Source organism: Colias croceus, chromosome 22 (assembly GCF_905220415.1).
Source record: "Colias croceus chromosome 22, ilColCroc2.1".
Taxonomy (NCBI): Eukaryota; Metazoa; Arthropoda; class Insecta; order Lepidoptera; family Pieridae; genus Colias; species Colias croceus.
In genome coordinates, this window is record NC_059558.1 from 6,975,473 (window position 1) to 6,993,406 (window position 17,934).

General features: G+C 34.7%; 1 protein-coding gene and 1 non-coding gene across 2 annotated transcripts in view; one reads left to right on the plus strand and one right to left on the minus strand.

The window, feature by feature from the left end:
* The window catches only part of LOC123701627 (inactive dipeptidyl peptidase 10), a 129,588-nt gene extending 121,688 nt beyond the window's left edge, over nt 1-7,900 (plus strand). The window contains exons 10-19 of the mRNA XM_045649112.1: nt 4-239; nt 715-835; nt 1,226-1,358; nt 1,773-1,945; nt 2,450-2,592; nt 3,370-3,561; nt 3,829-3,986; nt 5,359-5,570; nt 6,528-6,703; nt 7,437-7,900. Coding sequence (XP_045505068.1) covers nt 4-239; nt 715-835; nt 1,226-1,358; nt 1,773-1,945; nt 2,450-2,592; nt 3,370-3,561; nt 3,829-3,986; nt 5,359-5,570; nt 6,528-6,671 — 1,512 coding nt within the window. The 3' untranslated portion in view covers nt 6,672-6,703; nt 7,437-7,900. The remainder of the gene's footprint in view (nt 1-3; nt 240-714; nt 836-1,225; nt 1,359-1,772; nt 1,946-2,449; nt 2,593-3,369; nt 3,562-3,828; nt 3,987-5,358; nt 5,571-6,527; nt 6,704-7,436) is intronic.
* An 8,506-nt stretch (nt 7,901-16,406) lies between these two features.
* Trnag-gcc lies at nt 16,407-16,477 on the minus strand. Its single transcript has one exon. It is a non-coding gene; the product is annotated as a tRNA-Gly (tRNA).
* Between the last annotated feature and the right edge of the window lie 1,457 nt (nt 16,478-17,934).

Consider the following 17,934-nt stretch of genomic DNA (forward strand, 5'->3'; position numbering starts at 1 on the left):
TAGGTATACAGGATATCATCCGGCTCAGAGAGCTGGGTGGAATCCGCCCCCGCGCCCCTGTGGTCAGCGGGGGGCGGAGCGCTAGTCACGCTGGCCCCCGTACGGGACGGTCCCGCGGGGCTCTTCCGCCACGTGGTGCGCTCGGAGCACAACGCGCACGGGCCCAGGGCTTTGCCCCTCACGCATGGCAGCTTTGATGTCGTCAGACTGTTGGCGTGGGACCATGTTAATCAGCATGTGTAAGTTGTATTGTTTATATTTGTTTGTTGTTATTAAAAATATAACTGCAAAAAGCGATCGATATTAGCACATTTTTTTTTTTCATAAAAGAATTGTAATATATTGTCATTGATTGCTTCTTTTATGTAGTTATGAATGCGTAAAAAAAAACCAAAAGGTTTAGAATTCAATTTCCAATAAAGATTTACAAAATAAACTTAAAGAATTATGAAATGCATCTGCTCCATCAAAACGATATGTAGTAAACCGAAGAAATTGGATTTTCAATGTCACCCAAACTTACTATTACCTAATCTTTTTCGATTCGATCTCTCGAATCAATTCTATTTAAAATACATTGCTTTACATAACAGAGCTTTATTATAGTCTAGGTCCTAGAAAGTCAGATCATAGATATCCATTTAATTTATCAATTGCTAGTCTAAGCTATTATCTATGATGAATAAATGTTGATACCCGATATTTCATCCACAGTTACTACCTAGGTATACCAGAAGGCAAGCCGGGTCAGCAACACTTGTATCGAGTTTCCTCTGAACCGCCCCGTCCGGGAACTCCGCACAAACTGCCTTACTGCGTCACTTGTATATCTCATGTATGTAATCTAGCTTTAATACATAAGTTTAGTTTAAATACAGATCATTGACGATACGGTTGATGTAATTCAAGTGCCTGTGTACTTTCGAGCACATAAGTCCGCGAAAGCTCTATTTCTAGAAAAACATATACATAGTAGTGTTTAGTATCTGGGTATTCGTATAAATTATACTGCTTCTATTTCTTCTGATAATTTATTTATTTTAATAACTTTAATCAGAAAAAGAATTTTAAAATCACTACTAACTTAAAAGAATTGAATTTTTCACTGTCGTATTACAAAAATGTCTGATTATAAGATCTACCTTTGCATTCCATTAATGTTAAATGGTATAATTTCTATCCAACTAAATAATTCATAAAATAATTGACATATTTTCGCCCTTAGCCCTCACCGTCAATAAACCTAGACTACTACGGCAACCTGGCGTCGTATCTATACAGCTCATGGGACAGTGACGCGGACGAAGAGTTACCAACATCTCCTACACCTAGCAAAAAGAAGAAGAAAAAACCTATGGGTAATATATTATGAAATATTTCAAAATTTAATGGGGTTTTAATTTTTAGGTTTTTAATTATAATATTAATATATTACCTTACCTTATGTCAGCTTATGTATTGCCAACTAAGGAGACAAGAATGAGACTGACTACGAGAAAATCTAGGAAATTCTTCAAGAAAATGAGGAATACACATTACACATATTAAATTGACTACTGCTATTGCAAATTTCTGCTTTCACGTGTGGCTACTGAAAGTCAACGATTATCAATAATTATGAACCGTGTTCTATGATTGACCGTGCTGTTAGGATTTGTTTAATTTTAATACTGTGTACTTTATTTTTTCTTTTTCTACATGTGGTCGAATTTCCTTCTTCCCAAATAATAAAAAAATCTACTTACTTATAAATTAATTTTACTTTTTCTCAGATGGTATTCCAAAGAACTTGCCATGTCTATTCCACGATGCTCACTTCAGTCCATCATCAGCGTACTTCGTGTTGGAATGTCTGGGTCCGGGAGTACCGATATCGAGTTTGCATAAAACTGCGCTGCCTGAACCGAGACTGATCCTGCATTTGGAGAATAATACTTCTGTTAAGGTAAATCGTTGATTTTTATGATGAAAATGTACTCGGAATGGTAAGTATTGATTTTTTTTATCCGAAAGAATAAGACTTCCGTAAAATTCATCTAAAGCTTGAAAAATTGCGAAACACACTGTGTTAAAATTTAAGTACATATATACAATTTTTCATGATAATTATTATCACACAGGACAGACTATCCAGCAATGCGTCAAAACCTCAAGGCATTCCCTCTATATTATTTACTCTTACTTTCTTGGTATTACTATATTATAATATATTATATATTATATTATTGTATATATATTGTTTTGGTATGCACCACCCACTTGTTCTTTGTTACTGTTTTCATTGGTTGGGTTACCTGGAAGAGATGGCTCTGTAGCCATAAGGTCGCCTATTGTGCAATTTATGTATGTTTTACTTCATGTTATTTCATTATTTTGGTGTGTACAATAAAGCTTTCATTCATTCATATATTTGCTTTTCTTATATCTAAAAGAACAATATATCCTGTAGGAAAAGCTCTCCGGTATAGCCCTACCAACACCACGCACGTTCTCAGTGCAGCTATCTAGCGGGCACGCGGCTCGGGTGCGGCTGCTCCTACCGCCCGGTCTACGGGAAGATGAGGTTACTAAATACCCGCTAGTGTTAAAAGTGTGAGTATTCAAACTGTGAGCATGATTAAATTGTTGTGGCTTATTTTTTGTGGTTTAATTCGTTTTCCCTTTTATTCTTTGTGCTATGTCAATTATCAGTTTTGTTATCAGTGCTCTGTGAATTATTCGTTTTAATGTCTGCACTCTGTCAATTATCCCATTTATTGTTTGTGCCTTGTCAATTATTCCATTTATTGTTTGTGCCTTGCCAATTATCCCATTTATTGTTTTTGCCTTGTCAATTATCCCATTTATTGTTTGTGCCTTGCCAATTATCCCATTTATTATCTGCACCTTGTCATCTTTCCCTTTTATTAACAGTGCCCTGTCAGGTAATTGACAGGGCACTGTTTTATTTATGTGTGTCCTATAAATTGTACGTTTTACTAAGGTGCCCTACCAGTTATCCGCTTTATTTTCTGTGCCCTATAAATTATGCGCTTAATTACCCGTTAAATTAATTTTAAGCTATTGCATAGCTTCTATCGTGGGCCTTGAGCGCGGGGATCGAATCGAGAAGTTCCGTAACGAAAAAACCTCACGGTCCCCACTCCGACGGGCGGAGGTGTGGCTTGAAGGCATAGCATGCAATAGCTTTACCGCGGCAGTCCCCGAGTGCCACACATCGTTTTTTTTTAGTTTCAGTTGCAAATGGATTTCATTCAGTAGTAATGGTAGAGCACAGCAAACATAGGGTGTAATATATTTTTTTACACCCTATGTTAGGTTAGGTTTATTAAGATATTTTTATCTATAGCAAGTTATTTATGATTGCAGCCACGGCGTCCCCGGCACGCAGCTGGTGACGGACGAGTGGTCGCTGGAGTGGGGCTGTGCGGCGGCGAGCGGCGGGGCGATAGTGGCGGCGGTGGACGCGCGCGGCGCGGGCGGGCGCGGGCTGGCGGCGCACCACGCGCTGCACCGCCGCCTGGGGACCGTGGAGCTGGCCGACCAGCTCGAGGTGGCCGAGTGAGTGTGTAGTGTGCTGGCTGGTGGCCGAGTGAGTGCCGTAGTGTGCTAGTTGTGTAGTGCGGCTGGTGGCCGAGTGAGTGGGCTATAGTGTAGTGTACGGGCTGGTGGCCGAGTGAGTGCTAGCTGTGAACGCTATTATGAATTTCCATACATATGACAAGCGCGACTGCACTACGCAGTACGCACTGATGATCGGTGAAGCACTGCAGCCGGCCATGTTTTGGAAAGAAATAAATAAATAATTAGTATGCACGCTCCCCACAGGTACCTCCGCGAGTCGCTGCACTTCGTGGACGCGCGGCGCGTGGCGGTGTGGGGCGCGGCGCACGGCGGGTTCCTCGCCGCGCTCGCGCTCGCCAGCTCGCTCGACGTGTTCCACTGCGCCATCGCCGTCGCGCCCATCGTGCGCTGGCGGTACTACGGTCAGTCACACATACATGTATACACTTCGTGGACGCTCGCCAGCTCGCTCGACGTGTTCCACTGCGCCATCGCCGTCGCGCCCATCGTGCGCTGGCGGTACTACGGTCAGTCACACATACATGTATACACTTCGTGGACGCTCGCCAGCTCGCTCGACGTGTTCCACTGCGCCATCGCCGTCGCGCCCATCGTGCGCTGGCGGTACTACGGTCAGTCACACATACATGTATACACTTCGTGGACGCTCGCCAGCTCGCTCGACGTGTTCCACTGCGCCATCGCCGTCGCGCCCATCGTGCGCTGGCGGTACTACGGTCAGTCACACATACATGTATACACTTCGTGGACGCTCGCCAGCTCGCTCGACGTGTTCCACTGCGCCATCGCCGTCGCGCCCATCGTGCGCTGGCGGTACTACGGTCAGTCACACTGCAATATATCCCGTCCGATTAGGGCCCTTCCGCCCTCCTCCACTCAAGCGACAGCCCAAGCCGAGGTTCGAGATCCCCGTCAAAAGGGGACGCCCACCCGCATGTCGCTACCAGGGTGAACCTTCAGTTCACCCACTCGTCCGCGTTAAAAAAGTAGCCCTTCTGGCTAACATTGAGAATCACCACACAAAAAAAAACTGCAATATATACATGTGCACGTGGCTAGACCGCTTCCCGCCTCCTTGGTACAATGGTTGACGCGTGAGCGTAGAACCGGTACTAGGTTCGATTCCCGGTAGAGACGAAGAAAAAAAAATGTCTCGGTCTGGCAGGACACTGAAGGCTGATCACCTACTTGTCCCTAAAAATCGATCAGTGAAATAAATGTATGCATAATACATCTGCCCCTTACCCCACTAGGGGACACGGGACTTCACACACATGGCTAGAGATATTATATGGCCAGACACAAATATATACTTGCAATAGCACAGAGCACTTACATTCTGCCCTACACGCAAACATTCTTACACATACATATACACGCACACGAACATACGCAACATGCACCTATGAGGTGCATATCACTTACTTCGCGCTCTTGTTTACTCACGTATATAAACACACAAACATGTATAATATTGTTGCTGGCGTACGTATGTATTTTTATACGAGCAATTACACGTAGGAATTATATCAGACGAAATTGTAAAAAAGAGCGTGTGTGCAGAGCACACGTGTTAAAAATGAAAGTTCTTTGACAAGATTTAAAGATACCAAAATCGTCGCTTTACTCAATGACGCGCTCTCACTTGCACTTCAAGCCTTACGGAACGCCTCAGAGCGAGGTAACGCCGCATGAGTCATGTTTTTTCGTGCGTGCAGCCGGCTCTATCGAATTATAAGACGTTGTCACGTCAAAAATATTGTTATCACACAGCATCAGCGTACGCGGAGCGGTACATGGGCTTCCCGAACGCGACGGGCAACTACCGCGGCTACGCGGACGCTGACGTCACCAAGCAGGCGCGGGCCCTGCGCGACAAGATGCTGCTGCTCGTGCACGGCACTGCTGATGATACCGTGCACTTGCAGCAGAGCATGGCCCTCGCGAGAGCCCTGGCTGACCAGGGCTCCATGTTCCGTCTGCAGGTTAGTGTAGGCTAAAATACTTTATTCTAGGTAGAGGTGTCAAGCAGTTTATTGAATTCGGCATTTAAAAAGATTATATTTTATAGGATTTAAGGTTACGATAATAGTCACAATATCCGAACTGTCCTTTACATCTTAATGCGTTTAAAATGATAATAGCCTTAACGTAGTAGGTAATCATTATAAAATATATATCTACTAATAAAAGAAACTTAGCCAAGATCAATGATCATGAATTTCATGAAATCTCATCTATTCATGATATTTTCTAAGCTACAGATCTAGAAGAGGCTCCCATGGAAAACGCATCGGAAAGTGATAATAGTTATTGTCATTTTCCGATGCGTTTTCCCAAACGTTACACAGTTAAAGCTCCAACTAATATTATTGCAATAGTTTTCTATTATTTTCCTAACAGACCATTCTGCAATATTACATTTATTATATACATAATTCACCATAATATGGAATTCACTCCTTCCTGATAAAATATAACTCATTTAACTCAAAGTATCTAGCAGTAAGTATCTTGTTTTATAATTTTAATTGGTTCATAATTCTGTATCAATATATTAAGATAAGACAATATGTTATTTGCTGTAATGCTGTATGATTACGAATAAATTTATACTAATATTATAAAGCTGAAGAGTTTGTTTGTTTGAACGCGCTAATATCAGGTCCAATTTAAACAAAAATTTCGGTGTTAGATAGCTCGTTTATCGAGGAAGGCAGGTTATATATCATCACGCTAAGATCAACAGGAGCGGAGCACTGTGGGTGAAACCGCGGGGAATAGCTAGTTCCAGTACGAACAGTTCTAGTACCCAATCGAAACTCGAAAGCTCCATGTAATCTCGTACATTCACGATACTTCTCTATTATTTTCCTAACGGACCATTCTCCAATATTACATATACATATAATACACACAAAATAACATTTATTTATCCCCAGATCTACCCGGACGAGGGCCACAGCCTGTCCGGGGTCCGGCGGCACGTGTACCGCAGCATGTCCTTGTTCCTGGACGAGTGCTTCCGCAAGCTCGTGCCGCCCGAGAGCAAGGCCGGCCTCAGGAACGGCGGCAACCTCGACTGAGACACGTGGGGGGAAGAGGAGCTCTACTCTTGGTGAGGTTTAGCGTAAAACCGTGTCATACTTCCCTTTAAGGTACCGTAAACAACTATAAATAAAAAATAAATAAAAATGTATGCGTGTACGAGGGTACACATGTAAGAAATGAAACTTGTTTATGACCTTATTTTTCAAAAAATATTTTTTTACTATATGCAAATTTACAGAAATACGTCGAATCACGATAAGAAAAAAATGGCGCGTAACGAAAAAATGTTACACTTAATTTTTTTCCAACCCCGATAAAGAAGTTTCACTTCAAAAATCGAGAGCTGGGTTTCGAACCCACGTTTTCTGACCCCTTGGCCACCTGTAATCCCGCCAGAGCAAGCGAATTAATTCTGTGTCTTAGAGACACCTCAGTCGTCGCAATTAATTGTCTATAAGTGAGAGTAATGTTCAAAATCTAAATTAAACACTTATTAGAAAACTCTGCCTAATAGACGCGTAAGCAGAGTTTTGCGTTGAAAATTGATACTAGAGATATTCATCTTTGCTTGCATTTTAGTGTTTGTGTAATAAAGTCTTAATATATATCAAAATATTAATTTGGATCAATAAAACATGGTTTATTTGTAATATTTAAACGTTATAATCAATTTCTAGGTGGTAATTGGTGGTCACTATTTTAAATTGACTTCTACATTCTACTTATTGTGAAGTTCCAAAACATACCCTTTCAAAATAATTTGTACTTGTAGCCCTTTATTAATCCCTCTATTTTTTCAGGTAATCGCATAAAGACTATATCGAAGAACCAGTAGTACAATTTTTTCCATATCTCCTCGACTGCGGCCGCATCAGTGTGCTTGTGATGACAACTTATATGATGCGACCATTTTGTGAATCGTGATTCGTGAACCTCTCTTCCTCTGCGTGCAAAATTATATTTTTGTTTAAATACCTTATTAAGATATTTAATTATCTTAGTATCTTAGGGCATTGACGTACAATGAACAAACTCATAATAATTATATTATGCTCATATTATAACGCTCAAAATATGTCCGAAACAAAACTCTGCCGCGCGTGAATTAGGCAGAGTTTTTTGAGCGATTGTAAGTCTAGTTATAGTACGTCAATGTTTTCATTGTGGTAGCTATAAATATGGGGTTTTAATAAAGGTGTTCATAATAATATTAATAATAAGGACGACTCCGCTTCCATTATTTTTAGTAACTAAACGAGTTAGTTATTAAACCTTTTCTTCTGATTGTTTCGTTTTTTTTTTCTCTAAAAGGTGAAAGGGGAGTCAAAGTACTTATTTTTAAATGTAAATGCGTTATTAAAAAATCGTATTGTGTTCGAGTGTGAATGGTTATCTTATTTAATAGATATTGACGTTAAAATGTGAATTGTCAGCCATGTTGATAGCTACCACAATAATAAATATGTATTTCTATTAAAATTAATGAAAATTAAACTATTGTTTGAAAAGTCTATTTTAGAAGACGACTGCTACGAAATAAGTCGAAAACTCAAATTAAATAGGATAAGTCGTTAAAATACTTAAAATTTCATAGTCCAAGTTGTACTCTAGTTTTAAACGGATTAAGATGCAATTAAAATTAGGCAACAACTCTAATATGTTTCACTTAAAATTAAAAATTATTTATTATTGGCGTTTAAATTAGAGTGACAATATCTTAAAAATAAATAGCCAATAAAAATAATGCGTTCTTAATGTCACTGGAAACCGTAAAAAAATTCTAAACATTTGAAAAGTAATTTTAACAGCAACTTTCGATTCTCTAATTATTATTTCTCTCTTGTTAAATAATTGCCACAAGTTAACCGTTTTAAAATCTTTGAAGATTTTCTTTTTATTTATCTTAAATAATTAAAACATAATATTATTTAAAAATGATAGGTCTGATCTATCGCATGTAAAATATTCGCAAATTCAATAAATCTATCTAGTGATTTAATAAAGGAATTGATAGTTCTTTAGTCAATCATTTTTGTGATTTTAGAGTAATATAGTGTTAATGTTCATGAAATAAAGAATACAAGAGGTGTGTTAAAATATAAAATATTTCGTTTTTTTATTATTTATTATTCTAAAAAAAAATTACGCCACTGACTGTCGAAAAGTCTTTGCTCATAATTATTGCCGTATGTAAAAAATACTACTCTACTAATTTGGCGGGAATTTTGACATGAACGTAAGACCACAAGACGTTTAAACTTTGTATATTTTTTTTTAATTGTTATCGATTACGGCTAATAATGAGTAAACGATATAGTAATCGATTACGATAAAAAATATCTGTTGAAACGTACAAAAGCTGATTTTTGCAAATTAGTTTGGTTTAAAATTTAACATTATTAATGGTAATTTGGCTGCATCGTATTGGATTAACGGAACCAATTGGATAGATTCTGTACCTATGTTATTTTAATTTTTAAAAGGTAAAGTGTTATTTCTAAAAAACGTGTACAGATGTAAAATATAGCTCTTTTTGAGTAGATAGCGTGTCTTAAATTCAATTTGTAATAAATAGTGTTTTAACAATTATTATTACCATTATTGTCATACTATAAGTACTTTTTAGGCAAGGATTTAAGATTAGTGTTACATAGAAATTAAAAAGGGTTTTGTTTATTTTGTTACGTCAAATTTGTTGTTTATTGCGTATTTTTTATTTCTAACCAATAAATAATCAATTTATTGGTCCGAAATTCTCATCATGTAGGTAATTTGGTAAAACTGTGCTTAAAATATTATGTTGATTTATACCTAGGCAGTATAAATTGTCCAAAATATTACTTATATTGGTATAAAAGAACAAAAATTATGATATAAATTTCTTTCATCTTCAAATAGAAAGCTATTCGTTTCAAATTTATAATCATGGTCTTGAATACAGTAGGACCTACATAATTGGAAAATAGATTGTACCAAAATTAATGACAATATTAACATTTTTATTTAATTAGATTCTGTGCTTTAACTTCGTGTAGTTTAATGACAGTTAGGTATGGAGTTAAAAAAAATTGCATGGTTCTAGTTAAAATGACTAATATCCTTAGATAAAAATTAATATTAGTAACGACCAATAGCGATTTAAATATCTTGAAAAGTTTTTAACTAATTAGTGAATTTAAATTAGAACTTATAGTGCTTTAATAATTCTAGTCACATTTAAATATTTTAAGTAAATAGCAATAAATAGATTACTAACATTTTAAATCATTCTTCCATTGGCACCATCTATTTTATAAATAATTCAATTTTTAGACCTTATATAACACCAATTTTAATAGTATTGAAAATATGAAATATTTTTATTGTTATGTAAAATAATGTTTCTATCACGCGTCAGTAAAATGCGAATCTTTAGAAATTTCCAGAAGCCATTTTTAGCCTTAACAATAGACATAAATTGTTAGTTATAAGTTTTTAACGCGGAATATGTATTGATACAATATTATCATTTATTTGCTAGGTATATAATTTTGTATTTCATATAATTAGTTATTTTAATATGTTTGGCATGTTGAAAGTTATATCAATGGGCTATTCAGGTTGAGATTATTGCATGAATAATGATTAAGTTATTATTTATCATCATAGTTAATAAGGATGTAAAAAATCCTTGAAAACAAGTTAAATGTTGAAAGCAAAGTTAGTTTTACCAGTTTTACGTTGGTAATATTCCGGTTATAATATTCGATGATCTTGACGTGAATGGCACCTTTAATGTATCTACATTTAAAATAAGTTATCTGCGTTGTATATTAATTATATTCTGGAGTCATTTACGACGATTTTTTTTTATATTTATATTACCGAACATCTCATTTTTAACACCCTGCTTCAAAAATCAAGTGAGATATTCAAACCAAAGTGCCAAACGTTATTTTCAAATGTTAATTAGGAATTAGATTAGACATTGCAGTATTATTCACACCATTCAAGTATTCATAATTTTATCACTTCCTCCCTGTAACAATATAACCACAGACTAAAAATAGATTTGAAAGAAAATTTAAAAAAGATTTCTGCAACCTTTAAGGTTTAAAAAATGTAACTTTTGTATTGAATTCAGACACAGAAGAATAAAATCTTACATAAAACGTTTTATGTGGTTGCTATCTTGCGAAAATTTTAATTGCGGCAATAAAACTTTAGAAACTAAATTAAATGTAGGTAACATCATTTTATTTTAAACTTCAGTTAGTTCCTTTTGCTAACGTAAATAAATTACCAGCATTAAAATTATAAAAAAAGTGTACGTCCTAAGATTTTAGGATTTCGTAATGAAATGCATTTTTCGATTATTCATTTGTATTTATCTGAATAAGAAATTTCGTTATTACATAAACATAAATTTAAAAAGAACTAAGTAAAACATTTCCTTTTTTAAATAAAATAAATTGATGCATTATAACTAATTATCTGTGGTTGTATAAAATACCTACACAATTATTATTTACTCCTAAAATAAATAAAATAGATTTTATTTAATTAAATTCTATATTATATATAAATAAGCGCACATAAATAATTGTGATTTCTTGCCTTTCGATGTTTGTGTGTAATTCATAGAAATGTTTCAAAAGTATGGTTTTATATTGTTATGGCTAGATACAATTATTATTCGTGAGTTCAATTTTCTATAGTTTAAGTGTTGAAATTTATGAAAATATTTTTTATTTACTACTTATATATAAATCAGGAGAAATCAAGTTATTTCAAAGTCTTCAACGATTTTCTTCAAACGAAACCGAAAAACGAATTATTTAAAAAAAATACGGTTAGAACAAAATTTAAAAATTTCAACTTCGCGCTTCTATGTGTTATAATTCTTTTTAGAAAAACTATTATAAATAAGTTGATTTCTCCTAATTTATAACGATGTTACAAAAACAACAAATGAGTTGTAAAGCACAAATTGTTAATTTTATATTACATGAAATGTCTTCTCAAGTTAACACCACAGTATCATAATTATAAGTGAATTGTTATTGCTTCAAATTTTATTTACCTACTGTTAATATTTTACTTCATTCATATTTTCATGGAGTTATTCTATCGTATTGTGAATTTCAATAAACACATGATGAATTATGCCTTGTTTTATTTTGATCTGGTAACATGTCTCCTAATTTATTTCCTAATCTTTGATGATAATTACTAGTCGAGATGGCTAAATCGAGGAAATAAAACTAAAAACTCGACTTCACTTCGAAGCAACAAGCACATCTATACTAATATTATAAAGCTGAAGAGTTTGTTTGTTTGTTTGTTTGAACGCGCTAATCTCGGGAACTACTGGTTCGATTTGAAAAATTCTTTCAGTGTTAGATAGCCCATTTATCGAGGAAGGTTATAGGCTATATCATCACGCTACGACCAACACGAGTGAGGCCACGGGGGTAAAACCGCGCGGGACAGCTAGTAATTAATAAAAGCAAGAAAAAATCTTGTGGTCAAAAGCTGTATCTGTGTAGGTACGAGATAGCTATCAATAAACACAAATTTATATTTTTTGGTTTTTATGGCATTCAAATGCTTTATAAATATAAATTTATAAAGAATAGAAAAAAAAATTATATTAATAAACACAAATAAAAATCTCGACGACAAATGTTGTATGATGTATCTGTGTACAAGAAATAACTATACTCATATCCGTATCGAATAAATTGTTTAATTTATAGGTAAGAGTACCTCTAGGATAGAAAGTGTCCGCTTGAAATAAGGGAAACATTGTAACATGAGCAGTGAGCACAGAATACTAAATAGTAGCTAGTGACATGAGCTTAAAAATCTGCTTATCTAGGTTCTAAATTCATATCACATAGGTACTCTTCTCACCAATTTGATAGGTTTCTGAACCGTGAACAATACAATTATTTAGTTATATTTATATTATTGTTATATTATAGTTCTCCTTCGTCCATAGTGATACAGTCATTTTAAAATAACCCACTTAACACATTTGATATTGAACTACAGACTATACCGATATAGTTCTGTCTGCGGCCATGACATCTATACTGATGTTTATTTTGGCGCGATGAATTTATACTTTGGTGGGAAAATAAAATTGTATTTCTTCATAAACTTGGTTTTCTACCATTCATGTATCAAGTTATTGTAATAGTGCAAATAATTATGTAGAAATTCGGTGTAATGTGTATTGAAAAACTACAGAAATAGGAACACCGTGAAGCGCGAGGCTCATAATTCGTTAATAATCCTAGGATATTTTGAAGTAAATTTAGCGTAATACATTTAAAGCAATTTTAGCTGACGATGACTTTGTAAATGGCGAAATCATATCAAGTGCCTGCGACATAATGTAGGAAATTAACGAAGAAACTAAACTTTTCGTCTTTTTTCGACACATTCGGTATATTAATATTTATTGTAAAGAATTTATGAATAATTTTTAACATAATATGTTGCATTGTGTAAATTATTATTATGCATTTATGTGTAGGTACCTACATCACCAATGTTGTTTTCTACTTTCTTTGTCTTTAACAAGATATTTAATTAGGAGTATAAAAAAGCGATCTATTCGTGTTTATATTATTGAAGATGGTAAGATTTCAAACACGAAACACGGAATTATTTATATTGGAAAAAATAAAACACAATTTAAAATTATTGTCATTTATATTCACATATCATAATTTGACATCATATAATAATATGAAAATTATCAAAATATTGACTTGAACATTGTGTTGTAAAAATATATTATATTTATTGATTACGCAGAGATCTCTTCCCGTTGGCTGTATTGATTTACCTGGAAATTGAAAAAAACGTTATACATAATCTAATAAAATCGTAGTAAAGTCATTGTACATTGAATATTTCGTTAAAATAAAACTTAGGGCGTGATCTACAATCGATATCGAAGACAAAAATATAGTTTTAGATATTTTGCCCGTTTTTTCTATACAACACACATAAGTTTAGGACATTCATTACCATACGTATGTTCGGGCTAAACTAAAGGTAAGTACTGTATGCATTTCAAGTTTTGTATGAATATTATATTACCAACAGATCGGCTAGGTATATTATAATACTAGCTTTCCGCCCGCGGCTTCGCCCGCTTTGGCCAAGACATAATAAATTATATACTAAAACCTTCCTGTTGAATATCTCTATCTTTGAAAAAAATCGCATCAAAATCCGTTACGTAGTTTAAAAGATTTAATCTAGGGACAATAGGGACAGAGAATGCGACTTTGTTTTATATTATGTAGTGATCACGCTTAGACCAACAGGAGCCAAGCACTGCGGGTAAAGCCGCGGGGCAGAGCTAATAAATAATAATATTAATATACCTAATTAGACGCGTTGCTTGTGCTCTTGCTCATGAGCTTGGCGACCATCTCTTGTACTCGCTTCATTTCCTCCAACTGTGTCGTCACTTGGTACAGTCTGTTCTCTCTCTCTACTACCGTTTTCTCTAGTTGTTTTATCATCTGTGGAAGAAAAAATAATTTATCTTACTAATTAACTCTTACTATTACTTACTTGCTTAATATTTTTATTTATCTTACTATTAATCTAGTAAATATTGTTTGTATCGTCGGGGTTATATTATTTGGTATTATAAAAAATTGCTAGTTAGAAAGAAACTCTTCTTTCTAACTAACTAGAATGGCTACGTTAATTTTTGTTTGAAGTGAAACTTCTTTTGAGAGAAAAAATTTCTTTGAATCTTGCCAAGAAAGTTTCACTTCTGACACGTGAGCTAGGCACACACGCTCTTTTTTGTATTAACAACAAAACTAGCAACAAACATAGACTTCAATCTATATCGTTAATCGTCTTATTTATAATTATTAACTTCAAAATAATGACAATATTACATCAGAGAAAACATTTTTAGCAAATAATATATTTTCAAAATTTTCACACGAATATTATGAATTGCGGTTTTTTACTGTTCTATAATAGAAATTTTTAAATAAATATTAGTGATGCAACGAATACGAATACGAATATTCGTATTCGCCGAATAGTAGACATTTACCGAATATTCGTATTCGGCGAATATACGAAAATTCAAAAACGAACAGTCAGCCATGTACAGTCGCTTCGGAAAGACTTTTTTCAACGGCTGGAAACATCCAGACTGAAAAAAAAAAATCGCCTAAAACCAGAAAATCTACGAATTTTATGTTTTTAAATAAAAAATATTCCTATTTTAAATTTTAATTATAAGAAGACTAAACGTTCATTAAATAAATAAGTCTTTTATTACCAAGGCGATATATTCGTATTCGTAAAAGTAGTATTCGTTGCATCACTAATATAATTAATTCACTCACACTATCCCTTTGCTCAATATCTCGTCTCAAAGCGGCCGCAGTGTTGCCGCATTCTTCCAACTTTTTATCCCGCTGTTTGACTCGCTCCTCGAATTTTATCAAAACGCCCGCCAATTCGCTGTTTTTGTTCATCTAAAACAGAAATAAAAATATATGACACTGATGTTATTACTTTAATTTTAAACATTTATTTGATACTTTAGAATGCCAAATTTTGATTAAAAAAAATACTGTTCCATATAAAAAGGGTTCTTTAAAACTACGCAACGGATTTTGATACGGTTTTTTAAATAGATAGTGATTCAATTGGAAGGTATATAATTTATTTGATTTTAGTCAAGCGGGCGAAGCCGCGGGTGGAATGCTAGTTTAAATATGTAACAAGATTCATTTGGCTATTATTTCTCGCAAACAAAATATATACGTTTTTTATCGCTATAACAGCATAAAAATGTATTAGTAACTACTATAAAAGACTATTATAATAAAGTTCGATTGAATATGAGTCTTACCTGCTGTTCTAATTTCTTCTGTAACGCCTTATACTCCGACTCTGCTTGCTTGAATCTCTCCTCCGCTTCCCTTTCTCGAACCTTCATTTCGCTTTCAAATGTCTGCAAAACGAATTATTATTAGTAAGAAGAACAATCTATTATTATTTTGAAAATTTAAAATTGATGAGTGGATAACTTGGACATGTGAGTTATTTTATTCGTAATCAACATGGTATTGTTTGCAATACCCAGAGACGTGTAAGCGCAATAACTATAATAATTAATTATTACTGAAAAGGTAAACTAAGACTAATCAATTATATTATGTAAATCAATGCATACAATACTATGCCCAGTGTAATCAAAAAATAAATAAAATCAATTCATATGGCGCTGAAACAAAAATTCTTTACCTTTCTACTTCTACTTCTCACTAGATGGCGCTTAAACAAAATTCTTTATGCCTACTTCTCGCTAGATGGCGCTAAAACTAAAATTTTCATGAACCTTTTCACACTAGATGGCGCTCAAACAAAACTTTATAAACCTCCTCACTAGATGGCGCTAAAACAAAAAATACCTACTTCACACTAGATGACGCTGCAACAAAAATACACTCACTGCCAGCTGCTGTCTAAACTCCTTTTGCAAATTTTCCTTTTGATTTTCTTTTTCTAGTTTTTCCGCCGCCAATCTGGCTCTGTAGCCGCGCAACGTAGTTTCCGCGTCTTCCAATTGCTTGTGGAGGTCTTCTATCGTCTTTTTGTGTCTGAAAAAAAGTTAAAAAAATAGATCTTCATTAATATTGCGATAAATTTGTGCGAATTGTTAAATATCATACAATAACTATAAAGGAAGATAAAGGGGAAAAAAAAAAAAAAAAACAAAAAGATGTTCTTGCATCGGCCGGGAATCGAACCCGGGCCGCCCGCGTGGCAGGCGAGCATTCTACCACTGAACCACCGATGCTTATGAATTACTAGTTCAAATAATCATTCATATACGTACATCTTTTGAACTAAATTAACTAAAATCATTATTTTAGTGTCATAATCTATCACTATGGGCCATTTTATCTTTTTCCATTCCGCCTTTCTAACACGAGTGTATACAGACACATAAAAATGTTCGCATTTAGGACATATTTCTTATATTCCATGTTTTTAGAACAATAAAATAATAAGATAATTATTTATTACTTTTCCGTTTGCATCTGTGTTGTGTACAGGACGTCCTGTTGCGATGAATTCGTCGCTTGCAATAGCGCTAGCGCGTGTTGTAGCGACGCCATATGTTCTGTAGCACCCTGTATAATTTAAGTTTTAATATTAAAGTTTTTTTATGAATTAACCCTGTATAACTTTATTTTTATAATAAGACGTGTGTCACTCGGGGACTGCCGCGGTAAAGCTATTGCATGCTATGCCTTCAAGCCACACCTCCGCCCGTCGGAGTGGGGAGCGTGAGGTTTTTTCGTTACGGAATTTCTCGATTCGGTCCCCGCGCTCAAGGCCCGCGATAGAAGCTATGCAATAGCTTAAAAATATATGTTATGTTAAATAATTTATAGTGTGTTATTTCTTTATGTCACATGCAATCCATCAATTTACAAAACTCATGATGTAGATGTGCATTTTAGGTAATTAAAACATACTTTTATTTTAATCGTGAGGTACAGCTAGAGATGAATAGAAAATCTTACCGATAATAATTAATATATACTCATATTATAAAGCTGAAGAGTTTGTTTGTGTGTTTGTTTGAACGCGCTAATCTCAAGAACTACTGGTCCGATTTGAAAAATTCTTTAGGTGTTAGATAGCCCATTTATCGAGGAAGGCTATAGGCTATATAGCATCACGCTACGACCAACAGGAGTGGAGCCACGCGGGTGAAACCGCGCGGAGCAGCTAGTCATAGATATAAATAAAAATTACCTGCAAAGCGACAGAATGTGAGTGCAGCCTCTGTTCCAAACATGTGATTTTATATCCATACAACTCCATCACACTTGATGTAGCTATATCCGATATCTGCAAAAGTAATTTTATATTTATTTGCGTCCATTTCCTATGAAGTATTTCGTGGTAAAGTAAGTTATTATTATAAGTAACTAGCTTTCCGCCCGCGGCTTCGCCCGCTTTGTTTAAAACCTAATAAATAATATACTAAAACCTTCCCCTTGAATCACTCTATCTGATAAAAAAAACCGCAACAAAATCGGTTACGTAGTTTTCAAGATTTAAGCATACAAAGGGACATAAGGACAGAGTAAGAGACTTTGTTTTATAATATGTTGTGATTTAATGAACCTGGATTCTAGCAATAAAATGTATTTAGCAAGTTTAACATAAAATGGTGAAAAATCCACACTCAAAATAAGTATGTGATAATAGATTTTGTTTATGATTCCATATAAGTTAATT